Raw genomic sequence first — 26,155 nt, 5'->3', positions numbered from 1 at the left:
CTTTGTGGGCGAAAAGGGCTGTGCAGTCTATAGACTTGCTGAAAATCTAGTCAATTTCAACATTTCTTACGAGTTTAACGACAAGCGCAACATGCCTAGTGTACACAGCACAAGAAAGAAGCTCAACCCTCCTCCCTCACAAACTGCAAAAGTGCAAGTGCTGGCTATTCAGGGCCAAGCGGGTAGTGACGAAAGCTCGAGCTATGAGCAGCGAATACTTGACCGCATCAAGAAGTGTCTCCAGCGAGCGGAGCATGCAAACACGCCAGAATCGGAAGCCCAAGCCGCATGGCGTAAGGCAAGTCGCCTGATGGCTCAATACAACGTCACGCAGGCCGATCTTCTAGACCAGACTACTAACAATGACGACTACGCAGCTCTAGGAGGGCAGTCCGTCGTGGATATTACGAGCACTAAGGGTGGTGAAGCAAATGTGATCTCCCAAACTTGGGTTCTGGAGATTGTCTCCGCGATTACTACCTTATTCGACTGCCGGAGCTATTCCACCCATCGTCGAACCTCCATTGAATGGACCTTTTACGGGATCTCTGCGAACACGGTCGGCGCAGCAATGGCCTTTGAAATGGCTCATAATCTGACACTTGAATGGGCCCGGAGCAAAACTGGCAAAAATGCAAGGCATAGCTATTGCCTAGGCGTTGGCGGAGGCCTGCTGAAGATTGCCCGGAAGGAGAAGAGTGAGGAGGCGAAACATTCGGACGGGGCAGGAGGACGAGGTGAGCAAAGTCAACGAGAAGAACGCAGTCCCCATGCTGCAGAGGTTTCTCATCCTGGTCAGAATGCGACCTCATACACATTGCTCAACGCCAGGCTCTCACCGTGCCGTGAGAACGACGACGAGCTGGCAATCAAGCTAGACGATAGTGATAATGACTCCTACGATACGGCAAGAGAGCAGGGAAATATTACTGACGATGGCGACTTCCAAGATCAAACAAGTGTCAGTGACGAGGCCGAAGCTGAGGCTGAAGTAACTTCTAAGGAGCAGGAAGAGGAGCCACTTGACCTGGACACTGACTTTGAAGAGCAACTTCACCGGATGGCACCCCGTCATGTCCCTGAAATCTTGACGATTGTGGTTGACCACGACAGGGAAGGTCAGCTCACGGTCAATCCCTGGAATTCATGGCAGGCCCTGGTGCGATTTCGTCAATCCGCCGAGAAGGTTGCAACGGAGTACCTGAAGGCGCAGAACAGGAAGCTTCACAAAGGTAGACGCAGAGAATACACAATCAGGAACAAGGGTGCGTACCGAGATGGAGTTGAAGACAGCAAGAAGATCGATGTGAAGAGGAGAAGGATCCAGGGTGCTTGACTGCTTTTTCGGTTGTGCAATGTAATATAGGGATTGGGTACGGTGAGGCCGGGCGACGAATTGAGGCACTACAACTTACAGAGGAGGTGGTGAGACTACAGAAGAGTAAGCTCGGGGAGGACATCCTGACACAAAGGCATCAGAGCGGCTTCTTGCCCATCTATCGCAAGCTAGAGATGAGAATTCGTCAACACCTGCGGTACCGCATCATCGAAGGCGGTTTGAACTTAAATTTCTTCAGGGTCTTCTTCCAGGAAGAAATATATGAGTTATGATAGGTCGATGGTGACGGAAAGATATTGCAGATGCTCTTAGATCTGGGAGCAGGCGTAGATATCAAACTTGTATGCTAGGCACTGCATGCCAAGGAACTCCAGCAAGGAATCGTGAGAGGATGGTGTAGATACTACATAAGGAGACACTATCTCAAGAAAAGCTTTTCTAGTGTTGAAGTCGAAATAAGATGTGATACAGTATAAGAAAGATGATTTGTTGACGCTCGTGAAATCTGAGTATTTTGATTTGATTTGATTACGTCATAGTCTGTCCCAGCCACTCTACAGTAGCTATGCAGCGTACGTCTATAAATACAGGTGGTTGCCCCCGTCGAGTTTCTGTACGACAAGCCGTTCCGCCAGAACTGCTTCTGTATCTACCCTCGTCGTGGACTCTGACCTGTACTTATGGCCTTAATGAATGCCCCGTTTCCGTGTATCTTGTCCGGCCTTTCCAGTTGGATCCCAGGTCACGTGATGCTCGCTGCAGGCAGCATCGCGACTAGTGGCAACTGCCTACCAGGCAGTTGCTGCACTAGTCAGTGCCCGAGGGCACTGGCTATGACTATAAATAACTTCCGTACCCTCGTAGGTAGTTCCTAATATCATCACACTTGTCTCCCAGCTCTGAGCTTCAAGTTTTCCTGACCTTCCTCGACTTCTGTCTGATAAGAAACACTCGTCTATGCTTAAGTGTATGCGAAAACCGTAGACGGCACTGCTCGGAATTGTTCCAGCAGTCCCGTCCTAATCATCATCTTTGCTGCACGGACAGCGATAGGTGAGCTGCAGAGAACCTGCTTGATGTCTCCGCATGGAGTTAGGCCTGCCCACATTCTTTGCCGCTCGTCGCACCAGTTTCGGCACTCCAGGAGGATGTGTCGTACTGTTTGGCGGCCATAGCCGCAGTCGCATTGATCGGTGTCGGCTTTGTTGATGGCGTGCAGATAGCCGCGCATGCCGATCTTGCCGCTCCGCATCTGCGTCATGACCGAGCTAATTGCCCGGTGTGTACCTACATGTGGTGTTAAAAGCGCGTTTCCTGGACGGACTCCGAGCCGGTAGAGCTCGCGGCCATGTTTAGCGACTTCCCAGGACTTTTCCCATTCGGCCTTCATCTTCTGTCGAATGGTTGTTTTCGTGGTGGCTGTCAATGTGAGGGTGGGTTCTGGTGAGTGCCCAGGTGGCTCCAGACTGTGACTCCTGCCGTGCCTTGTTGCAGCTTCCTTGGCTGTACGATCGGCCTTTTCATTGCCTGGTATGCCGAGATGTGCAGGAATCCAAAAGATTTGGATGTCCCATCCTCGATTTCGGATTTGGTCTAGAAGACCTATTGCGCGCACCAGGATGTATTGTCCCGAAGGGCACTTGGGGTTGCCCATGGCTTGAATGGCCGCCTGATTATCCGTAAAGATGATGCATTTGCCGGGCGTGTTTGTCTTCGCTTCGATCTCGAGCGCCATTTGAAGTGCTAGCTCAATTCCTCGGAGCTCGGCTGCATACACGGTCGACGTATTCGTAGTACCCATATATTCAGTTCTTGTTGGCAGAACCTCCCTGACCGGTAAAGTGAGAGCAATCGCAGCGGCACCGACGTGGCCATCGATGCCACTGCCGTCTGTATATATGCGCAGTGCTTGCGTATCCACGGCATCGTGCCGCTTGATAGCCTCCACGGCAGATTTATCAATGTGTGTAACTGGCGGTGAGTATGCAAACATCAAATCTTGGTATCTATGAGCAACATTGATATGGATTGTATTGTCATGGCTGTCAAACATACAGATGTATTCGGATAGGTCAATACAGTAACATGTGGTAATCCAGTCACGGTGACAGTCAATGTATCATTGGCATATTCACTATGCGGGGTATTCCACCACGCCGGAATGTCGATTATAAATGATTCTGTCCCGAACAAAGGTAATCCACAGGAGTACACAACAATCCAGAGACCGCACGACCTTGTACTCGAATTAGTCAACTCTGGCCGGTGGAAGGAACTTTACCAACACAGTTCAGCCTGGCAACTTAGAATTACAATGAGCATCCTCGTCCTAGGTGGAAGGGGCAAGACAGCGACTCACCTCGCAATCTTGCTCGAGCAGCATAACATTTCTTTCGTGGTTGCTTCTCGCAACCCCACGGAAAGCGGTTCATTTCAGCATCTACGATTCGACTGGCTCGATGAGAGTACATACGATAACGTGATAGCCCCCAGCATGGATCGCATTAGGGCTATCTATATGGTTGCCCCGGAGGTACCAGACTGTTTGACTCCCATGAAGAGATTTATCGACCATGCTCGCCAAAGGGGTGCCAAAAGATTTGTGTTATTGAGCTCGAGTGCCATTGCAGCGGGCGGTCCCTTTTTCGGCAAGGTCCATGAGTACCTCTGCACCTTAGAGGTCGAATATAGTGTTTTGAGGCCTTCCTGGTTCCAAGGTATGCCGAACCACCGCACTCTAGATGAGAACTATGTGAGTTAATGCTCATTTCGGATCAGAAAATTTTACCGATCTATATAACCACGATCAGATAGTCCAGGAGGGTAAAATATACTCGGCAACCAGAGATGGAAAGGTGGCTTTCATCTCTGCCAAGGATATCGCTATGGCCGCTTTTCACCTACTCACAGCGGAAAAGTCCTCGGACACAGACCACATTCTGCAGGGTCCAGAGCTTCTTTCATACGACGAGGTAGGGTGACCCCAAAAAACCGTAGACCACACTAATATCACCCAGGTCGCAGCTATCATCTCAGAAAAATCAGGTCGGCGAGTCAAACATGAGAGGATAACTGTCGCCAACTTAGGAGCCAAGTACGTCCAGGTTGGCATGCCGGTCGAGTATGCTCAAACTCTCGCAGCATTGGAGAATGACATTGGAGACGGCTCAGAGGCTCCCTTAGGCGATGAATTCTTCCGAATCACGGGCCGTGCACCGCAGAGCTTTCGTACATTTGCTGACGAGAATTTTGCGAGGTGGTTATAGGAGCACCAAGTCCAGGGCAAGTCCACCATACAGGATCCCGATACCTTGTTGTGTCCTCAAAGTGAACGCGAAAAGGACAATGATCGGGTTTATTAATGATTTTGCTGAGCTGCATAAATAGAATTCAGCAGCGAAGTGGCTCGGAGCTCGGACTACGTAGATCTCGATTACATCGAGTTATCCATTTGGGCGAGTTCAAAACAGTGTATGTTGTGCACTGAACAATGGGATAACGCTGCCGCAGTCGTATGACCTACGCAGCGTGGATCTATCAACGATTGGAACAGGCCGCTGGGGTTAAGGTACATTCTTGAGCCCCGCTTGTGGAAGAGAGACAGCGTGGTCAGTAACCCAGCCATTCCCAGAGTAACACCTAGATCTCATTGATAGGTTCACGAGTTACCTTGATCATGTCAGGGATAATAAGCACACCGTAGTTTTGGAGTGTGTCCCGGGTGGAGCGAGGGCGTCGGGATCCACCCATATAAATGCAGACTATAAGAAGAAGGGTTTTTGTGTTTTGAGCTGCGGCCCGGGCTTTCGACTAAACAACCAGCCGGGCTTCAGCTTCAGCAACATGTTCGCAATTTCCTTCCAGACGCTCCTCTTTGCGACCTCGATCCCAACAGCCTTCGCTCTGCTCTACCTTGCGCTCCTCGTTCACTACGAACTGTTCCTTAGCCCGCTATCCAGCTACCCGGGCCCTTTCCTGGCGCGGATTTCATCGATTCACAACCTCTACCATGCCTTCAAGAAAGATATACACCTTGACATCTGGAAACATCATGAATACTATGGTAATTCGCACCTGGGCCATTATCCATGTCGCTGACTACTTTGCCTAGGAGATGTGATTAGATATGGTCGCAAACGCCTCTGCTTCAGATCTGAGAAGGCTTACCGAGGTATGTCTTACCTTCATCGTTGGAAAGTATAGTCTGATCAGGCAGCCATCTACATGGAGCCATCGGCTCACAAGAGCGGTGCCTATGATCAACACCACCCCTTTCAGAGCGAGGATCGTATCACTTTCACAACGACTGATCCGAAAGATGCTTTTCGCCTCAGAAGGCTCCTTGCGCCTGCATTCAGCCGCAATACCTTAACTGCACTCGAGGAGAGATTGGCTGCCGTTACAGATGTCTTCTGCCAGACGCTATTGGCGCACAGAGGCTCTAATCAACTCGCCGATTCTTGGTCTGACCCAATAGATGTGGGCCAAGCAAGTGAGATTTCCTCGCCTCATGATTGAGAGTCTCGCTAAGACATCAGGCTCTTTCTTCACACTAGATGTAATGATGACGACCATCTACTCTAAAAACCTGGACCTAATGCGGCGACCCCAATACCGGTGGTTAGTATCGGCGTTTCTCGACAGCAACCGCTATATGTATCTACATTTCGCGTGGCCAGAGCTTTTTACGTCGAAGTTTTGCACCTGGTTCCGTGTGCGTGACTGGCTCTTCCCTAGAATGGCCGAGGAATCACGACACTTCGAGACCCTGGCTGCCGAACTGATTCAAGGTCTAGAGACGGATCTTTCAAAAAAGGAGTTCTACACCGCCCTTCTGTCTGCCAGAGACCCAATGAGCAAGCAGGGATATTCTAAATCAGACATTAGGAAAGAGCTCAAGTCTCTCACCCGATCTGGTAAATGTGATCTATCTTGTTGTCTCGTTTCGGCTGGTCTAACTGACCAGGTGGTGATACCATGTCCGTTACGATTGCGAGCACACTTCATTGGCTCTCCATTGATCGGGAATGGCAAGACTCCGTCGCGCAAGAGGTTCGGGACAATTTTAGCGCTTACGAAGACATCGTTCCCGGCGAAAAGCTGGACAATTGCACCCGATTGTTCCAAGTGATCAATGAATCCTTGCGACTTGATTCGCCGATCCTAGGCTGTCCATGGAGACTTCTCACTGAAGATGTCATCATTGATGGACACCTGGTCCCACGTGGGTATGAGGTTGGTGTGTGCCATTACGCCATGCATCGCTCTGCCAAACATTTCGACCAGCCTTCCAGGTTCGATCCTCGGCGATTTCCGGACACGAGAGGACTCCAACCTCCTCAGGGTCCAGGGGGATTTTACCCATTTTCCTTGGGACGGAGGGCATGTCCTGCCAAAGAACTTGTGGAGAGGGCTCTTACCGTCTGTTTAGCACGGACCATCTGGCTGGCCAAAGTTCGACTTGCTCTGGTCAATGAGCCATCGCCATTGGCCAGCAACGGAGAGGAACATGACGGAACTTCCTATGAGTTGAGAGATTGTTTCACCGCAGAAAAGTTCGGCCCCGTTCTTGAGTTTCAACGACGTGAGAGCACCCGTCTCCCATGGGAATGAGCGAATGAGAAGAAGCCGGGTACGAAAGTGGAATGGACGCTGTCAGGCTACGACAATGACGAATGTTGTACAAAGGAGTGTATACAAATCATCAATTAGTCCTCACCAATGAATTCCTCGTATATTGTATGCCTCCTTCATCACTCGCGCATTGGTGTAGATCCGTAGCCGGATTTGTAAATAACACTTACAGTATCAATTCAAATCACCGGAGCTTTGAAACCGCAAGCACCCTCGTAGCCTAATGAGCACCGTAGAAGGCACACAGTAAGCTACCAAGACAAGTGGCTTGGATGCAGGGCTTCAGTTAAGTTTTACTCAAATTACTGAATTGGTTAAGCTCGGAACCCAAGCAGCCAATGAAACCTAGTCATTGAAATAAGGTTGAGTAGGTTAATTCCAGTACCGCGACACTTTTCGTCATTAGACGGGCGAACTACAGGGGTGACTCGGAATCCACACGTCCCCTTTATCATGACCATTGGCCAGACTACGAGATACCCAACCAATATATCAAAAATAATTTGGATCCGCAACTCAGTTGTTATCGTACATACTTTGCAATCTCATCCATTTGACGTTGCACGGTCAACGGTAAATTCCATCTCTAGACTTCGTCGCCATCGGGTTGGACACCATAACTTGTAAACGCCATACAAGACGATTACAGCCGGAATGTAAATGTATGTCGCAAATTCACTACCGATAACCTTTTCCGAGAGCATTTCAGAAAATCCCATGGGGCCAATGCCCGTCCAGATTTGGCACGCAAACACCAGGAGGTTAAAGAAAATGCCCATCCAGGACCTTACCAGTGCTAGTAAGTATCGATGGCTGAGGCTAGAGAGGCTGTGGCCTTGCTTTCGCAGCCCATTTCGAAACCGGATATGCGCCACAAATATAGATGTTTGAACGAACAAGGCAGCAGGTCCGCCAACTCCTATAAGCCATGCATATAGAACTGGAAAGAGGTCTGAAGTCGAGATGAATCCGAGCAGGGCGACGATAGCGGCGATCCCCAGGCTCATGACGGGACGACCGCTCCGGTCGCGCAGGGTGCAAAACTTGGGCGCCTGGTTTTGCCAAGCAAGGGATGTGATCGCTCTGGAGCCTCCAAATACCAAGGACAGAGCCACGGAAAGCTGGGTCAGAACCACTAGACCTTGTAAGAACCTGAACGCGATCTCAGGAGTATTTCGGTCAACCATAACAATGCTGATGGGAGAGGCCGCAGCGTCGGGGTAATTGGAGGCACTGATAAGTCGGAGGTCCGTGTATGGTGCTTCAAGGCCGGTGGCGAGCGCCGATAAAAGACGCAGGGCGGTCAGAGTCCAAAATGAGTATTTGGCGGCCATTGAGACACCTTCCGGCGATCTCGTGGACTCTAAGGCTCCCAAACTCATCAGATCAAGCCCACTCGACCTTGAAGCGGAGAACACGACGACACTCGCCCAGCCGAAGACTCCGTTGTTGAAAGCACCGGGTTTAACCCAGTTATTGTATCCCTCACGACCTTGGTGTGAACGACTGGATGTGGACGTAATGATACCCAAAGTTCTGAAACCCAACTGTCAACTCACAAAAGTAGAAACTGGGAACGTATGATCTTACGTGAACCCAAGTAAACCAAGTGCCTTGGTAACACCTGCAATTGCCGCTAACTGAGCCATAATTTTCGTTTGGACAAACATGAAGACCAAAATACAACTCAGTAAAATACCGACCCATGTGCTAATTCCCAACGATGGAAGGTATACGTTGAGTAACCTCGCGGTAGAGGCTACCGCAAATGATATTGAGATCATCGAACGAATTGCATAGATCCATCCGACCGCAAAGGACCAGGCGGGATCGAGGTAGAGATATGTGAAATTGATGAATGACCCTGCTGGTTGGAAAGAATTCATCTCCGATAGAGACTCTGTGGCGCAATAAGTGACAATTTGGGCGAGGACCTCAGATATAAGTAGCGACGCGGGTCCACCAGCTGCGAGAGCCATTCCAGAGAACACGAAAAATGAGTTATCTAAAACATGATCAGTAGATTGATTGACCAAGGCACACTCGGTATCGTACCCATGGCACCATTGATGGCCAGAAAATACAAGTAGTGGTGGTGAAACTTCGGGGGGTTTGGGTTCGTAGACAGCGTCCACACGGACGTCGATAACAGTGTGAAAATATTCATAACGGACCACTGTTTTGAACGCGGAGCCCGCAGAAGACCCAGATCGGCGATTAAATAGATTTTCTTCACACCCACTGAGACGTCGTGCTCTAGTATCCAAATCACAGCATTCTACGGGCCCACCAGCGCGCTCCGCCTTTTAGTGACTTCACCAGTCGGAGAAGGCGAATGAGGGAAGATGCAGGGTGCTGTAACATCCATTCTCTGTCAGAGAAAATTAGCAATAATGGGAGTATTTGGTATGGAAAGATCTCGGTGCACCCTACCACCTATAAAATCCCCTTGATTCCCCCGCCATCTTGGTGCGTCAATGTCCATCCACCATGCACCTACATCGCATCTGGCCACACTTGCTATCCATCACTATCTGCATCGTAGCATTAGTTCAACCAAACACTGAAAGTGGAATTGAACAGACACTATGGGTCGAAGAACGCTTCGACGACTTTATCTTGGCCTATTGGGCCAAAGGTGGTTGGAAGGGCGCGAGCAGTTGGACTGGAGATGTCTTAAGTCGGCTAATGGTCAGTTATCTATCATCGCAGGGCGAAGTTGCAAATCACAGCAAAGTAAACGAAATCTTTGCGCATGTCGTTTCTCGATCATTGAGCGCATGGACACTCATTCAGTACCTGACACAAGCAAACGATGACTTTGGATGGACGGTGGCCCTATTGCTTGAGATCCTCGAGTATACCCACGAATACGAAAAGCGATACCCCGACACTAGTTCTTCGGCGCGACTTCCAATTCTGCGAGGTCGCCTTGCGTTCCGGGCGGCATTTCTCCACGATCTGATGATTGAATCTTGGACCGCAGAGCTCTGTCACGGAGGAGCTGAGTGGTATGTTCGTACTCGTCGGCGGTTTGTCTGGCCCTCACTCGGCGTTCGAGAGATATACAAGAACACCATCACCAATCATCTCTACAATGGGAACAATGCGCAGATATACAACGCTTACGATGGTGCCGTTTTCCCTGTGGGCGTGATCGAGATCGCGGTCCATGGTCTTCGAGTTTTGGGGAAAATCATCCGTCCATTATTTGGGGGCTCGAGGGGCCACCTACGTCTTTTCCAGTTCGCAGATGTCGCCTTGCTGGGAAGAGCCACCAAGGGCATCAACTGGATGGACCAAACCGACCTTCTCACCGAGGACTCACTATACGTTGATGGAATCAGACCGCGTTTCAAACAGTTCTCCCCTGACACATCGCCCACTGTGGTCTGCGACGTCCGGGGTGAGGCGGTTTTCACCTACAACCAGGTTGCTGGCCTCCGGGCGCTCTACTTCTTGACTCAAGCTACAGGCAAAGGTGAATTCCTCCGCAACGGCCATCACGCGATACAAAACTTAATTGACGCTACCATTTCTGGAAATCTCGGTTGGGATGGCATTCTAGAAGAGAACTGCGATCGACCTGGTAACTGTTCACAGGACATGCAAGCTTTCAAGGGTGTGGTCTTCCTCGAAGTCCAGCGTTACTGCCGGGCGATTTCGGGAGATGCGACTCGCGAAATTCGAGCCTGGCATGTAGACCAATGTCGACAATATACGCCTTGGATAAGGACAAACGCCGCAGCTGCTCGCTCTACGATAGACAACAAAGGCGCATTCGGAGGTTATTGGGGCATTAAGCACGTAAATCACAGCCAGGGCGGGCGTGGTCGCACCATAGAAACGCAATTTTCAGGCCTCGCGGCTCAGTTGGCGCTATCATTCTTTGAGAAGAGCTTCAGTGAGTAGGACTTTTGCTTGGATTCAGACACCCCGAAATCTGGTTGGAAATTCATGCCGTCCTTACCGTGGCGGCCGGAATATCTTACTGTTGCATGCATCTTGTGCTCTTCACAGTTATTGTCGACGAGGGTGAAAAGCGAGCTCCTCCCAGTTTGTGTATGAGCATCGGCAAAGATGGATAACAGTTGTTCTGGAAAACTTGTGCCTGCTGGACGTGAAATGCGGTTCCTTGACGAGCTTTTTCATATGCTTCAGAACCTAGATCTTTGATGGCAGTTCAGGGTCGTGAATCCACCCTCGACTAGCCTTGCGATATTTATAGTAAACAGGAGGATAAAAAAAGGTCGGGACCGATGCTTCTAAAATTAGCATTGAGGAATATGCTTTAAAGCCTGCACGAGAGAAGTGTATGTGCTACCAAAACCACCGCAAAATAACAACCATGTTCTTCAAAATCATTGTGGTTTTTGGTATCCTGGGCCAGATTAGCTGCCATACCTGGATTGAGCAGCTTTCCTTGGTCGACCAGGATGGTCAACCCACTGGTGACCCGGGATTTATACGAGGCTACGGTCAGTGGCGTCATTTTCCAACACGGCCATAGACTGACCAGATGTTCATTCACAGTGCCCCGGATTGCGCCCAATTTTATTGATGACGACAATACTAATCTCTTGCCACAAGCCCCATCATTAACTTTCCAGGATTCTGATTGGATGTGCAAGCCCACCCAGGTGAAAGGTAACCAGACCAATGGGGCCGTGCTGAATGCTCAGCAAGGTGATAGAGTACTCCTTCGTTATCTGGAGAACGGTCACATCACTCAACCAAGTATTCCTCCCAATAAACCAAGCTCAGGTCAGGTCTTCGTGTACGCTACGACACAACCCCAGGACAATGACAAGTTCACCGCCATACACGGTCAGTGGACCCCTGATGGAACAGGGGGCGATCAACGGGGATTCCTTCTCAACACAACATCATTCGACGACGGCCGCTGTTTCCAGTTTGATCCAACCCGCCACAGTGAGATTGCTACCAATAGGAATGACGTTTTTGGTCCCGGACCGTCCATCACAGAAACTCCGAATCGCTGGTGTGGCACGATGATCTCTCTCGACGATGAGTTCGGAAACCCCTTCCCAGCTGGCACTGTATTATCTCTGTACTGGGTTTGGGACTGGCCTACGTACGTGCCTGGAAATGCAGGGACCTCACCCACCATCCTGGAACAGACGTACACGTCCTGCATGGATGTAGCAATTGTTTAACAAAGAACCTAGCTAGGAGTTTCAGAGGATTGCATGTCGACCGCCTTAGCGTTGCAGAGATATGGTGAATTTCAGAATAGACTATGTAAGTGGAGGAAGTAGCGTCTGATGGTGAGAACAGGTACTGTAGAGCACATACAATCAGGTACCTATCAATGTTATGTAATAGCTTTCACTTCTTTAATGCAGCTATATTCATGGCCTCCGCAGCGCCGAAGATGGAGGTGGAAAATATGGATTGCAAGAATGCAGGAATAGAACTGCAGCTCCTGAAGACACTGATCCATTTTTTGTACCTTATACGAGCCATATAGTCCGGAGCAATGAATCACTGCTCAAGTCCACTTGTCGGTACATGGCCCATCACCACCGAATTTCTCCACGGGGCGCATGATAAGTCGGAATTTTCGATGGCTCAAATCCGAAAATATAAATGAGCGAAGGCTCGCTCGAAATCTGAGAAATAACACATCACCTATCTCATCATAACTGCACAGAACAATTTTCAGACTCCCAGGACTTGAGAGAAAAGGATCTCTCCGAAATGCCGTCACCTATACCAATGTTGACAGATCCTCCGGGCTGGAAGCCACCGAAGAAGACTGTGTCTGCCATGGTCACTCTTGCACTCGTTTCGTTTCTGGCCGCCCTTGATTCCACGATCCTTGTCACCATTCTCCCGGTGCGGCCCTCTATGCTTTGATACTCCCATCCGGCTAACCCACTTCCTCAGGTCATTGCGCACGAACTTGATGGCTCGACGATCGATTCATTTTGGGCAGGTACATCATACCTATTGTCATCGGCCGTCTCGCAGCCTGTGATCGCGATGCTTGCGCAGCTATTTGGGTCTCGAGCCCTTCTGGTGTCGTGTGTTTTCATGTTCGCAGTGGGTTCCGTGATTTGTGGCCTTGCCAGGAGCTTCACCCCTCTCCTCGTCGGCCGTTTTTCGCAGGGAGTCGGAGGTGGTGGCATGATCACCCTGGTTCAGACGATATTCGCGGACCTGGTCCCTCTGCGGCAACGCCCCAGGTGGTTCTCCTTGGTGCTTGCGACTTGGGCGGCCGGAAGTGTGATTGGTCCGTTTGTGGGTAGCGCCTTGGCTGAACGAGCTTCATTCCGATGGGTCTTCTGGATCAACCTCCCCCTCTGTGGAATTGCCCTTGCATTGGTGCCGCTCTGCATCAATTCTATGAACCCGAGGATCTCCTTCCGTGAGGCGTTCCTCCGAATCGATTGGATTGGTGGCCTTCTTTTCATCGCGAGCATCACCAGCGTGCTCGTCGGCCTATCATGGGGAGGCGTCCAATTCCCATGGATTAGTAAATGGACCTTACTCCCAATTCTTGTCGGAACGGTCGGAATTCTAGTTACGAATGTATGGGAACATAATTTTACGCAACATCCCTTATTACATATATCGCTTTTCCGAAGCAGTTCGATGGTGCTGGCACAGGGTTGCGCATTCCTTCAAGGCCTCATTGTAAGTGACACTGCGCTTATTCCATCTACATGGTGACACGGCAGGGCTGATTTAACGGCATAGTTACTCTGCACCCTCTATTATATTCCTTTCTATTTCGCTTCTGTCCGCCTTCGACCTCCGATACAATCCAGTATCTGTATCCTACCGCTATCATGTTCGTTGTTACCTGGTTCTGCCGTCGTCTCACAACTCATCAGTCACACCGGCCTATACCAGTGGGCGATATGGTCCGGGTGGCTCGTGACCACTTTAGGGGCTGGCCTCCTCCTCCTACTCGGAAGCCATTCTACACCGGCGGTTTGGGTGACAATCTTTATCATTTTTGGCCTGGGGAACGGAGCTTTACTTTCCGCTATCAATTTTAGTATTCAAGCCATTGCGAATCCTGGAGACGCCGGGCGAGCGGCCAGTATGTACACCTTTTTTCGAAGTTTAGGGATGGCTGTTGGAGTCGCCGTCGGTGGAAATGTGTTCCAAAATATGATGGCACATCATCTACGGGACTCTGCGTTGTCGAAAGAGATTGCAAGGGATGCAGAGGCCTATATCCAAGTCCTACGGAAGATGAGTGACACCAACCCTGTCAAGCGTGATATCTTGGACGCCTACTTAGGTGGATTCCACGGCGTGTTTTTCGTGCTGCTGGGATCTAGCGCTGTAGGCCTAGTTATTGGGCCTTTCATCAAACGCTACAGCATGGATCGTGTCACTGGGGGATTTGGCGCGGGAAATTGAGTTAAACGATCTCATTGTGTCTATCTCAGAGTCTATGTTGTTAACTACGCAAGGATGAAGCCAAAACAAGATCACCTAATACCATCCATCAACGCTCGCTGATAATCCACTCATCGGATGGGCCACCGACAACTTAACCGAAAAGCGTACGAAGAATAACTATGATGAGAGAAGCTGAGGACGCAGATGAGGTGTTGGTAAATGGAAATGCGTCACCAATGCCACCGATCGTCGGGTTCGTCATGGTGATTGGCGGTAGCGATGGTGTAGAAGATGGCTGTGTGGTGAAACCCAAGGGAGCAATGGTCGAAGTGGCTACACTTCTTGTAGTCGTGGAAGCCATCAACAGACTGGATTTGGCAGAGGAAGTTGATGTCGTTAGGCGAGAGGTGCGCATGGGCCCAAAAGTTGTTGAACGTCGGCTCGCTTCTGTCGGTAGGAGAGCGGACATGAACGGCAGACCGCCGAGGGATACGTTACCCATCTCCCCGTCATCCGACAATGTGACATTTATGGTGAGGAAGGTAGAATTTCCACCAATGTGAATATCAAGGTCTGGTTCATGTCCCATTGTGGTTGAGTTTGTGTAGAGTATGATGCGGGCATCGGGGGGGGCCGCACGGCGGCTGTTGGGCCAGATCTGGCTTACTGGAAGTCTCATACTGTGGGAAGCGTTGAGAAGGACAATGTATGGAAAGCCCGATCGATAAGATAGTCAGACTGAAAACCCCAGGGAGGCTCAACTCATATACAGTCAAAGCCGTAGACTGGAAACCAAATTAGAAGCCGAGACCTATAAATAAGCAGCGAGTCTAAAGATAGCCGAGCGGGCTTTTAGGTTACACATTCGTCTCCTATAAAAAGAGGACTTTCACGGAAGCTATAATGGTCAAAAAAGTCCAGTCCATCCTCAGACGAAGAAAACCAGCTATTTGAAAAAGTTGAATCCCCTGAAATCACTGAAATCACTGTATTTTGCTCTATCCACACCGCGTATTCCAAAAAGAAAAAAAAGGCGAAGAGATTGGCGATATTTTTTGTGTTTTTGTAATCGAATTCCTTTTAGGGTTGATATCGCTTTTTGAATTCGCAAAGCCAGCCAAAAGAGGCTTGAATTAAAGACCAAATCACATTTTCATAAGACTTGAGACTACATTTGTGGCCCTACTGGAGCCTTTGAACACTAACTTGGAAGAGAAAGACAAAAACCAAGACTGAACGATCGTCCAAGTTCGTACTTGTCGACGACAACACAAATTTCGACCCAACGAATCTTTTCTAGCGCTAGACTTCCGTAAAGTTTGCAGCAAGCCCAATTCAAGTCAGACAGACTAGGGTCCTTCGACGATTCAAAATGGAACAACAAAAGGCAATCGCCAATGGTGCTGGGCCAACTGATACGCAGATGTCTGATATTGCAAATACCGGAAATGGTGAAATTCAATACCCAAATCTCAATAATGCTTCTAGTTCCGGTTCTGGCGGCGGAATTGAGACGACGGTGGGGAGCGTGACGACAGGGGGGAGCGCGCCGACAGGGGCCGTGCCGACAGGAAGCGTGCTGACAGGGAGCGCGCCAACAGGGAACGTGCAGACAGGAAGCGTGCCGACAGAGAGCTTGCTGACAGGGAGCGTGCCGCCAGGGGGAAGCGTGCCGACGACAGAGAACGAGACGAAGCCAAGTCGCTATACCCAAAAGCATCGAGAGACTGTGAACCGACTACTTACTCTGGCGGCTAATGATTACTACGGTATACTAGGCGTAAATCCGGATGCGTCAAACGCCGAGATCCGGAACCAGTATAAGAAGCTTTCACTCGCAACACATCCAGACAAAAATATTGACCGAGACGCCACAGAATGTTTTAAAAGTTAGTAGCAGGATGTTGCTCCACCGCTGATACCAAGTACTAACCGTGTCTCTAGAGGTTTCAGAAGCATGGCAGGTCCTTGGACAAAAAGCCTTGAGACGAGCCTACGATGCCGATAAGAAGAGCTTTAAGAATACGGGGCTTGACGACTCGAAAGAATGCTTCAATGAAGAGTTCGGCGGCAATGCCTTCGATGATGGTTCTGAAGATGAGTCTGACTCTGAAGACGTTAAAGCCGAAACCACACGAAAAGAGAACGCTCCTACAATTGGAGAACCAGACAAGGTCATAAAAGATATCTATCAACAGGCGACACCTTTCGTCAATGACTTGTTTTCGGACGATGCAAAGGACTCTAGCACTATGGGACTTCTTAATCTTAATAGACAGATCGAAAAGCAAAACGAAAAAGAAGGTTACGAAAAAAATCAATTTTTGTTCCCAGTGGGTGCACTACTAACGTTGTCCCACGATCTGAAGGCAACTAGAAAGGAGCCCGACAGTTCTACGGCGCTAGGACGAATGATCATGATAGAAGATGCATTTCTGAAGCTGAAACGGACGAATGGTTATCCAGAAGCATGGTCCCTCGGCATCACATCTGACCAGAGGAAAATGATCGACAAGGCGAGGAAAGAAAAAAAGGCCCGTGAGGATGAAATGCTCAAATCTTTTCAGAAGGCGAAAACTACCAAATCGCGAAATCCAGGGAAAGGGACTGCTGACGGAGAGGCACCGGGACCATCAACCGCCGAAAGGAAGGGAAAGGGTAAAGCCGACGCCTCGTCGTCTTCAACAGGCCCTGAGCGAGCGGCTTCGGAATCATCAACCGCCCAGACGAAAGGGAAAGGTAAAGCACCTCGGCCTACATCCGACGACACACAATCCAACAATATTTCACCTTCTGGGGCCGAGAATGAGGGTAGTGTCGGTACCCCAGTTGTGCGACGCAGGTCTAAGTGGTCTGCAGGAGAGACAAGGCATGGCGAGAAGATATTGGGTTATGTTCCGAAGTATGTGTACAATAGCGCCTCGGGGAGAAGAGACATTCTTCGCGGTGTGCAGTTTGTTATCGAAAAGAAGGACCAACCCAACCCCGTGGCTCTCGTTTCTGGGGAAGATATTGGAACGCGTGCTAAGCAGGCTTACCTCGACTTACCGGATGACCAGAAAACGGATTTGCGATATTCCGAGAAGAGATACTCACGCGAAAACTTGGGAGACTTCGACGAGCTTCTCGGATTCGCATCTAAGCCCTTTGAGACGCTAAAAGAAGGTTCTACGGCATACCCTCAGGGATATGGCTATGTTAAGCTGAAGAATGGGGAGAAAGATTTCTTGAGTAGAACGGCACTACGTGGCATGCTAGGACGGAAAGATGCGGACAACGAGATTTCTGAGTTCTACGAAGATATCAATGAGGTGCCGCCGTGGAAAATTCGACCAAAGAGCCTGAGAATCGAGACTGCCAGAGAATCGAAGCAACGACGCGCCTTGCGGGAGCCCAACTCAAGAACGCCTGAATCCGACTCAGGTTATGACTCTGAGGAAAATGACGGTCGCTACAAGACTGAAAGGAAGCAAAAGACCCTTCCGCTCAATATTGAGGAGAGATTTGGAACATTTGAGAGAAAGATAGAGCGTCTCGAGCTTCTACTGGAAAAATATCTCGGGTTGGAGGACTCGGCGGATAGGATGGATGAAAGCTAGCGTGCTATTTGGTACACAGTAACGATTTGCCCGGTTTTAAAGGATGAGAAGCTAGATAGATTGCATTGAGTTGAAGACTAATTTGGATTTTTTAAGTCATCGAAATCCAAGAGCCTCCCGGTTCAGCCTGGCGTATCACGTGAGTCGGGAAGTCCTAGGTTTAACCCAATTTGTCTAGAGCAGAAAAGCTTGTTCTGACATGTGCCTCCGAAATCTGATGATGGATAACAACCCGGTCAGATTCTCCGATCTGCATGTTCTACCATCATACTCCGTCGGTTCCTGAGGCCGTATGCCGGGTCGTCCTTCTACATTCAATTTTCCATATCAGTTGTAGATGAGTAGATAGTAAATAATAGATGGAGCGGGCCAGCCTTTTCTCATCTGCAGTTCCAAGGATATCGATCTGCTGATACTCGACCCTGGCCAGATGAGATACGTGATTGTGAAGACTTGCCGCTTCTTTTACGCCATTTGCGTAATTTTCGATTGTGGCGAAGGTCGCATGGGCCTTGGACATGGAAGAACTGGCTTGCTCCATCACAACATAATTCATAAAATCGCCTGCCGTGAGGTGGTCCTGAAGGCTGATCATATCTTTCTGGAGGATGAGGCAGGTGGTGACATGGTCTGTGAGAAGCTTCATGAGTGACTCGTGCTGGCCTGTCCCATAGAGGTTGCCTGACATCGATAACCATGGACCAATACTTGTGCCCTGTCTTTTGAGGTTCAGGTACAGCTTCGTATCAGGCCTCTGGTTTTCTCGAAATCTTATTTCTTCAATCCATGCTGTATACACTTCACTGATGCGTTGATAAACCATTGGGAGAACCTTAGTCGGTAAAAGTGACTCGAGTTGTCGCTGGAGGATCTCGCTGGAGACTTTCAAACGTTCGGTAAAGGAGCACTTGCGTGTAGGTGGAGGGCAGGTGACCACTTCTGCTTTTCGATAACCTACACGAAATAGTTCACGAGCCAATCCAAGTGCATGCAGGGCCTCCTCATCAACCTGGTCGCGTGCTATCTCGTCCGTGAAATGCGTAAATGAAAGCCAGGCGGCCATTGCAAGCCATTCGTCTTTGAGATGAATTTCTGGAAACAGCTGCTGAATTACAGCGAGGTCATTGGACGCTCGATCGCGCCATGGCATCGAACTATTATAGCCATACAAAGTGGCTATGAATTGAGCGTGGTCAGCGCAGAGGTGCTCATGTACCCTTGGACGTACTGGGCAAAGAGGAACTTCCAGCAACTCGACTATGTTTCGTGGATCTGCGCCCTTCTGGGGGTGCCCGATATTGAGCAACAATCCTGTCTGTAGGGACATATTGGCGGAGACGTCGTCTCTCATATTCCATACCTCCATAATGATCACTAAGCGAGGGATTTGCTGGACGAGAGAGAATGGATTGATTCTGGTAGGTGCGCTCTTCTTGAGTTTGACGAACATGAAGGGTAGCAAGAGATTCTCTGGTCGTCGAGGACTTCGTAAGATGTACAGTATTTCTGGTGGCCCAAGTCTTGTAATTTACATCCCTACATACCCAATTATGTTGACAACCGGGATTCCAAACGAGCCGCGAACTAGACAAGTCTTCCGTCTGGATCCTTCGCTTTGCACGGGCAATCAATTACATAAGACAAAGGACTTGGGTTACTACCTGCAGTTATTCATCCAGCACACCCCACTTTTGTAATGGGCAAGATTGATAGGTCCGGATGAAGCCGAAAAATTGTAGAATTTTGATTGCGAATGCATACTTAAATGCTTTTCAACCCTGTATTTCTCTACTGCATTCCGAAGCTATCCTGAGTAAATTTGTCCAAATGGCCGGCCTCTCTCACATCTTCTGGTGATTATAATTCGACTCGAACAAAAATTCCCCCTTCTGACAAGTTTCCAGTGAAGCTCTTGAAATACTGTCAGCCAACAGCGTTGAGCACCGTTGGAATCATGAAATCCGTTCAACACGAGATGTGAAGCAAGAGATCGGAACCTTGACTAAGTCCGAGAAGGAACTGCTGCTGGACATAGTGCAAGGAAAAGTAGTCCAATTAAGATTGATGGTCAGGAATGGAGGTCCACGTCAAACTCTCAAAGAAATTGGGGATCTGATCCTCCTTCTCAAAAGCTAGGGAATCGACCACGCTGACTTTAAATCTCCGGTATATTCGTACCCTTTTCAAGCTCGCGAGGAAACTACGTTCTAATATTATTAAGATATAACTATCTAAACTTGACAATTATCTGTTGCACTCGTGGGCCAAACTCAGGATATAGGATTGCCACGAAGGATCTCCTACTTCGTGTAGCATGCAGTCCACTTCTTCATGGGCATTATTTCTGAAACAAATTTCTTGCCTCAACCCAAGAACTATGCATAAGCTATTCGAGTAAATGCAGGCAGTCTTGTTAACGTCCTATATGCAGCTGACCTTCACTTCTCGATCTCCACGGTTGAAAACTGTCTGCGTGTTAGGTAGTGTTAAGCCATCTCGAATCCAACGCTGCACATGGATTGAGACATGCTGGAATTCTGGTTTCGAGTACTTGTGAAAGACTGTTGCATGATGCGTCCGTGGCTGCTTGCAATTTGCGAGCAAGATTGCTGCTCGGGGTTTTAGCTCGGAGAAGGAGTAATCAGCTGACTGTAAGCGGCAATCTGTCTGGGACGGTTAGATGCGAAATTTCAGTGACCTGGGTACTTACCAATGCTTCATTGGCCAATATCGTACGTGCTAGGAGATGTGTAACGGCTGCAGTGCGGCTTGGTAAGTCAGAAATGAAGCGTTCATCCAGCAAGGAGACCTCTAAAAAGTATTGAGCCAGCGCTCCCACCTGATCATCATCTCCCTCTTTCAACAGGGTTCTACGGAGAAATGCCATGGGACCGGGCCAACCAAGCTCAAAGCGCAACGAGGAGAGGATCATTCTCTCAGCTCTCTTGATCATGTCAATTCCATATCGCTTGAATGTGATTGTGTCAATAGTCGAAAGGGGTATTGGTTCACCTTCTTCATACTTCACCGCAATGATAACGGCTGCAGCTCCCAGAAGCTGGAGTCGGTCTCGAGAAACAGCACGGCAAGTCAAGAAACGGTCGATATAATTGACGGCGAGAAACAACGTTTCTGGACGTAATTCAAAGCACTGGTGTACTTTGACTATCCACCCAACCAGCATTGCACGTGTCGTCCAGTCCAATTCACGCTGGTGCTTCATGTACTGTGCGTGCGGCATCAATTTCACTTCAAGTTGCTTCTGGTATCTCAATATGTCCTGTTCGTACTCCGTAAAATCTATGTGGCTGAGAGTGCTGGGTGCAATGTCGCACGCCCGTATGGTGGAAGTGACGTTCGAACCGTGCTTCTCACCCGGTGACGAGGATGTGTGGGTGGGTTTTGCAAAGCACCTTCCACCTCCGTCGCCATGACTCCACATTTGTGGGCCTACGCCGCCTGATTGGGAATTATGACTTCGTACATTGTTTTGTTCTGACAAGGTCGACGCGAGCCTGCATAGAAGAGACGAATCATCCTTCCCTTGTGTAGTGACTCGGTCCTTACCCTGTAGCCCGGGAGCAATGCATACCTGTAGTATCTTCTTCCGCAGTTGCCTTGTGCCATCATCCACCATCGCGTCTCCTTGCACATGCTCTCCGAAGTGGTGCAGATCCGGTGATTTAGGGTCTTCCTGATGCCCGCCAGTGCGTGGAGTGGCGGGTGCTGTCTGAATTGTGAGAAATGAAGCGATTGCTGTCCTCATTAAGCCTATAGCCATGCGGACACGATACCACAGTCCCGTTCCTGGCGCAGGACAATGTCGCTGACCAGTCAAATGATGTGGAGAAGATATTTGACCGGGATGGTGTAACCCCGTTGCTGCTGCCTGTCCCGCTTCGCTCTTGATCAATCGTCCATCAGTTCGCGCACTCAAATGTACCATATTATCAGGCACAGGCATAATGAAATGGAAAGGGACAGAACAGCTCGCAATGCATCAGGTGGTGGTAATGATGTAGGCATAACAGGTTCCCGTAATTTTAGATCTTTTCTAATTTTAGATCTATCTATTCAAAGGCCTCGCGACCACGTACGACCAGCACGAAACAAATTGAACAAGGCATCTCCACCAACTTAATGGCTCAACTATGGCCGAGTTTGGATTACATGAAGACACAGTTTTCCCTCCTCTCCATGCTGACTCTTTGTCGATTGCAATTAACAGGAATTTTCTAGCTGGTGTTACCAATGAAAGCCGAGGCGACGGAACGTGGACCGAAAAGGCCATTCCACCGAAGTTGCGAATTATTCCACGTATTCGTAACGCTATCTTTGTTGAAGAAGTATGGGTTCCCCACTGAAGACCCGGAGGTGAACGCAGTGCTGGTCACTTGCCCACACCAAGAACAATAGACCACCGCAGGCAAGGTGATGGTGGGTGACTCGAAAATCTGGACCGGAGAGGGAGGCGAGACAGTGGCCGAAACCGACGATTGTGGTATGTTTGGTATGATCTGAAGGGTCGGAGTGTTGAAATGAAACGGGAGCGTGGTGATCGCTGGAGTATTGTTTGATCCTGACGGAAATGCTTGAGTTGGGTCAAAGCGTTGATTGTCCTCCCGAAAAGCCTCAAAGCCGAGATTCATCTGGTGGTTCTCCTCGTGCGGCTGCGTCCAGGAGTTAAAGTCCAGCATGTTCCCTTCCATGGTATTTTCTAGACGACAATTGCAGATGAGTTAAGAATATCGAAATGGCTCCTACCGATGCATCTTATACCAGCCCGAACAATTGTCCCACCACCGCGAAATAAATATCCTGCTTCCTTTGCTACAGTGCATACATGGTGGAACCTAACGTTGCAAAGTTTTTGTCACGACGCCCCGCATCCCGAATCACTTGTAATACTCACTATGGAGAAACTGTTACAGCCGTTTGCAGTTGCGGCTTCGGGCTCGACACACACTCTTTTACTTGGAAATCCATATTTTGAGTCCACATGGTTCCACTATATACTATATCAAGTAAAATTCTAAAAGATGGCTTGACCAATAGGTAACTAGAATAGAAGACGGGGACCTCTCGCATTAACAGAGTAATACCGATCACCATACGTAAGAAACTCGTGACTTTCGGGGCTGACTTATAGCAGCGAGAGTTCTGCATCCTTGGCAGCGCCGCTAGCGCGTCTGCCACTTCCTTCAATAAACTATTCTTTCGCTTTCTCTTCTCGGATAACTTTCCCAGTTCAACCTGACTTTCTCCACCATGACTACGCTCTCCAGGTCGCCGTCTGAAATCGCTGTACGCGATTTTATGCAGGCTGGCGGTGTTGAGTGACGCTGCCAAGCCGAGATTCAGCTCTTGCTGCTATAAATTTCGGGGTATGAACACACAACGTTAGATTTCGTGACTTACGACCGACCCATTCTAGTCATGCACTAGCCCTGATATAGACAAGTAGGTGCTATCTACACTGCTAATCAAATGGAGATCAGGAAAATCACGGGGCGTATCTGCACAACGATGCATCTCATTCTTTCCACGCCAGTAACGGCAGGAGATAGGCAAGATGACCGTTTTCGGCTTACCTTCCTGTATGATCTTTACCTGATCTCGGCGCCTTCGCTCCGGGTGAGCTAAGACAAGCCGAAATTTTAGCCTACAGTCTTTCGGGTTTGGGAATCTCTAGTTAATCAAGCGCGCCAAAGGCAAGAAGTGACGTAAGTATCTCCACCGTTATACCGAAACACCTGAATTATATATCAACCTCACACTTGTTATCTCATGAATTTCGCCTAAAGCACCGGTGCTTATTCGATTCAGTCACAAACTTAACAACGTTCTATTGCACCTACAAGACGTCAACATGGCTAACGCCGACGAAGCCGCATTGCCATATCACGAGCCTCATATCGTCACTATCCTAATTCTGGTCTCATTTATGCTATTGCTAAACCTTGCGAACCATATTATCGATAAGATACTTTACTGTGGCCTTCTCGCGCAGCTATTCCTCGGTATTGGATGGGGAACTCCAGGAGCGAACTGGCTCGGCCGTGAATTCGAGCATGTTGCTGTTAACCTGGGATATCTCGGGCTTCTCCTTATCGTGTACGAAGGAGGGTTGATGACCTCTTTCAAGGCTCTAAAGGACAATATTCTCTTATCTGCTGGTGTGGCAATCACTGGTATTGCGCTTCCAATCGGGGCTTCCTATATCCTACTCACCCTAGTGGGGGCGACACTGCTGCAAGCTTTCGCCGCGGGTGCGGCACTTTGCTCTACGAGTTTAGGAACAACATTTACTGTCATGAAAGCCAGTGGCCTAATTACTACCAGAATGGGCATCGTGCTTACAAGTGCGGCAATGATGGACGACGTTGTTGGACTTATAATGGTCCAAGTCATCTCTAATATAGGAGGCGCATCTTCGTCCTTCAGCGCCGTTACCATTGTACGACCAGTCTGCGTCTCAATTGGTTTCGTAGGCGTTGTCCCACTTCTAGCCCGATTTATTATCCGACCGCTTACGATTTGGTTGAATTGTAAACGGACAGCTAGCCCCACTGGCTATATCAGTTACATCTTAACTCGTGGTGCGACTACATTAATTCTCCACCTATCGATCCTCATTGGTTTAATCACCGCAACAACATATGCTGGAACCTCAAATCTATTCGCAGCCTACCTCGCCGGTGCATCCATCAGCTGGTGGGACACCACAGTTCCACATCCACGTGCTCATGGTTCCGGCACAAACCTTTCGACCAACGAAACCGGCCGTCCACCGTCTGTACTGAGCGCGACATCTGGCACAACTGGAGTTGAAACCTTTGAACGCTTCTTCTTCCAACCATTCCAACGGATTCTAAAACCATTATTCTTTGCATCTATTGGATTCTCAGTGCCTATTACCCGCATGTTCGATGGCGATGTCATATGGCGTGGGGTCATCTTTACGATATTCATGTTCGTTTCTAAGTTTGCATGTGGCTTGTGGCTCATGCGCCTGCCTGGTCTAGCATCTGGCGTCTTGAGATTGGGACGACGCTCCGATACGGAGAAGAAGCCTACGGGCGAGAACAAGATGGGGACCGTCGCAGCAGTAGCAGGTTCCGGTTGCGTGTCAGACCCTCAACAGGCAACTTCAGGTGGCATAGTCATGCAAACTTCTTCTCCTGTACCAGGGAAAAAGCAGTCCGCTCCACGACAGAGTAATGAGGGCCGTGCTCGCACTAGATCTGCAGTCACTTCAACCTCGAAACCCATTTCACTTTATTCTGGCTGCATCGTTGGATGCGCCATGGTAGCTCGCGGTGAAATTGGGTTCCTCATCTCTGCACTCGCGGAAAGTAACGGCATCTTCGGTGATGAACCCAATGGTCCTATATTCTTGGTGGTCACATGGGCGATTATGCTGTGTACTATTATTGGTCCGTTAATTGTTGGAATACTGGTGTCAAGAGTGAAGAAAATGGAAGTTGGAGCAGCAGGAAGATCGGGAAGAAAATCAGTTTTAGGAGATTGGGGTGTCAGCTGAGCGCTATGCTGAGCAACGGACTGAACGTTCTCGAGGTGGTTATTTTGAGGGATTTTGCCTCGCTACCTCAAGAGCTAGCGGCAGGAAAGGCCGTGCGTGATATGTGCTCTCCAAACTAGAGTCTAAGTTGTGAAACTTCAAAAGTAAATGAACGCTATGGGACGCAGAATTCCCCGTCACAATAGGAAAGGTTGTTAGATATGCTGTGCAGCTGCCCTTCGGCAAACCTTCCAAAATCGAACGGCAAGACTGTGGCTGGCGGTGCTGAGTGGCTTTGCCAAGCGAGATTGAGTTCTTGCTGCTATAAACTAGAACCGAAAGAAGAAGCTCCTCCGTATTGTCATCGGTACTGCTTTGGAAATCCTCGAGGCCCCCTCTTTTATATAACTGTTCCATTGGTGAAGCTAATTTTCTAGCTTTACTTAACATGGTATGTTGTGGACCATGAGTGAGGTATCCTATGGGTCTCAAAAGAATAAAGTGTGTAAAGAACCCGAAGCCGCAATCGCAAACGGCTGTACAGTCCGCGGGCGCGAGAAAAGGTATCATTCATCCGACCGGAATGATACTGTAGTCCTTGATAATCAATTTGTGGATTTCTCGAGTGTTTCGCTATACCTCAAGCTCAGCAACTCAGCAGACTATGCTTCATTCTGTGAA

General features: G+C 49.2%; 12 protein-coding genes across 12 annotated transcripts; 8 read left to right on the top strand and 4 right to left on the bottom strand.

Moving 5' to 3' along the window:
* Positions 1–91: 91 nt before the first annotated feature.
* LTR84_012029 (uncharacterized protein) lies at positions 92–1,336 on the top strand (the record flags this gene model as incomplete). Its single annotated transcript, XM_064855554.1, has 1 exon — positions 92–1,336. One exon carries the CDS (start codon positions 92–94, stop codon positions 1,334–1,336), a length of 1,245 nt encoding a protein of 414 aa, XP_064699805.1.
* Positions 1,337–3,653: 2,317 nt separating this feature from the next.
* On the top strand, positions 3,654–4,605 carry LTR84_012028 (uncharacterized protein; the record flags this gene model as incomplete). The annotated part of the gene is made up of 3 exons (XM_064855553.1): positions 3,654–4,091; positions 4,150–4,311; positions 4,357–4,605. 3 exons carry the CDS (start codon positions 3,654–3,656, stop codon positions 4,603–4,605), a joined length of 849 nt encoding a protein of 282 aa, XP_064699804.1.
* A 1,472-nt stretch (positions 4,606–6,077) lies between these two features.
* On the top strand, positions 6,078–6,952 carry LTR84_012027 (uncharacterized protein; the record flags this gene model as incomplete). The annotated part of the gene is made up of 2 exons (XM_064855552.1): positions 6,078–6,255; positions 6,306–6,952. 2 exons carry the CDS (start codon positions 6,078–6,080, stop codon positions 6,950–6,952), a joined length of 825 nt encoding a protein of 274 aa, XP_064699803.1.
* A 566-nt stretch (positions 6,953–7,518) lies between these two features.
* LTR84_012026 (uncharacterized protein) lies at positions 7,519–8,622 on the bottom strand (the record flags this gene model as incomplete). The annotated part of the gene is made up of 2 exons (XM_064855551.1): positions 7,519–8,509; positions 8,564–8,622. 2 exons carry the CDS (start codon positions 8,620–8,622, stop codon positions 7,519–7,521), a joined length of 1,050 nt encoding a protein of 349 aa, XP_064699802.1.
* An 841-nt stretch (positions 8,623–9,463) lies between these two features.
* Positions 9,464–10,885, top strand: LTR84_012025 (uncharacterized protein; the record flags this gene model as incomplete). Its single annotated transcript, XM_064855550.1, has 1 exon — positions 9,464–10,885. One exon carries the CDS (start codon positions 9,464–9,466, stop codon positions 10,883–10,885), a length of 1,422 nt encoding a protein of 473 aa, XP_064699801.1.
* Positions 10,886–11,321: 436 nt separating this feature from the next.
* On the top strand, positions 11,322–12,150 carry LTR84_012024 (uncharacterized protein; the record flags this gene model as incomplete). Its single annotated transcript, XM_064855549.1, has 2 exons — positions 11,322–11,451; positions 11,507–12,150. 2 exons carry the CDS (start codon positions 11,322–11,324, stop codon positions 12,148–12,150), a joined length of 774 nt encoding a protein of 257 aa, XP_064699800.1.
* Positions 12,151–12,694: 544 nt separating this feature from the next.
* LTR84_012023 (uncharacterized protein) lies at positions 12,695–14,371 on the top strand (the record flags this gene model as incomplete). Its single annotated transcript, XM_064855548.1, has 3 exons — positions 12,695–12,832; positions 12,884–13,633; positions 13,697–14,371. 3 exons carry the CDS (start codon positions 12,695–12,697, stop codon positions 14,369–14,371), a joined length of 1,563 nt encoding a protein of 520 aa, XP_064699799.1.
* A 133-nt stretch (positions 14,372–14,504) lies between these two features.
* On the bottom strand, positions 14,505–14,942 carry LTR84_012022 (uncharacterized protein; the record flags this gene model as incomplete). Its single annotated transcript, XM_064855547.1, has 1 exon — positions 14,505–14,942. The coding sequence occupies one exon, from the start codon at positions 14,940–14,942 to the stop codon at positions 14,505–14,507; it is 438 nt and encodes a 145-aa protein (XP_064699798.1).
* A 783-nt stretch (positions 14,943–15,725) lies between these two features.
* Positions 15,726–17,952, top strand: LTR84_012021 (uncharacterized protein; the record flags this gene model as incomplete). Its single annotated transcript, XM_064855546.1, has 2 exons — positions 15,726–16,242; positions 16,298–17,952. The coding sequence occupies 2 exons, from the start codon at positions 15,726–15,728 to the stop codon at positions 17,950–17,952; spliced, it is 2,172 nt and encodes a 723-aa protein (XP_064699797.1).
* Positions 17,953–18,217: 265 nt separating this feature from the next.
* LTR84_012020 (uncharacterized protein) lies at positions 18,218–19,279 on the bottom strand (the record flags this gene model as incomplete). The annotated part of the gene is made up of 1 exon (XM_064855545.1): positions 18,218–19,279. The coding sequence occupies one exon, from the start codon at positions 19,277–19,279 to the stop codon at positions 18,218–18,220; it is 1,062 nt and encodes a 353-aa protein (XP_064699796.1).
* A 1,111-nt stretch (positions 19,280–20,390) lies between these two features.
* LTR84_012019 (uncharacterized protein) lies at positions 20,391–21,394 on the bottom strand (the record flags this gene model as incomplete). Its single annotated transcript, XM_064855544.1, has 2 exons — positions 20,391–20,417; positions 20,663–21,394. 2 exons carry the CDS (start codon positions 21,392–21,394, stop codon positions 20,391–20,393), a joined length of 759 nt encoding a protein of 252 aa, XP_064699795.1.
* Positions 21,395–23,821: 2,427 nt separating this feature from the next.
* LTR84_012018 (uncharacterized protein) lies at positions 23,822–25,495 on the top strand (the record flags this gene model as incomplete). Its single annotated transcript, XM_064855543.1, has 1 exon — positions 23,822–25,495. One exon carries the CDS (start codon positions 23,822–23,824, stop codon positions 25,493–25,495), a length of 1,674 nt encoding a protein of 557 aa, XP_064699794.1.
* Between the last annotated feature and the right edge of the window lie 660 nt (positions 25,496–26,155).

This window comes from Exophiala bonariae, assembly GCF_035927105.1.
Source record: "Exophiala bonariae strain CCFEE 5792 chromosome Unknown scaffold_69, whole genome shotgun sequence".
In the NCBI taxonomy this organism is placed as follows: domain Eukaryota; kingdom Fungi; phylum Ascomycota; class Eurotiomycetes; order Chaetothyriales; family Herpotrichiellaceae; genus Exophiala; species Exophiala bonariae.
This window is presented reverse-complemented; position numbering and strand designations above follow the sequence as displayed.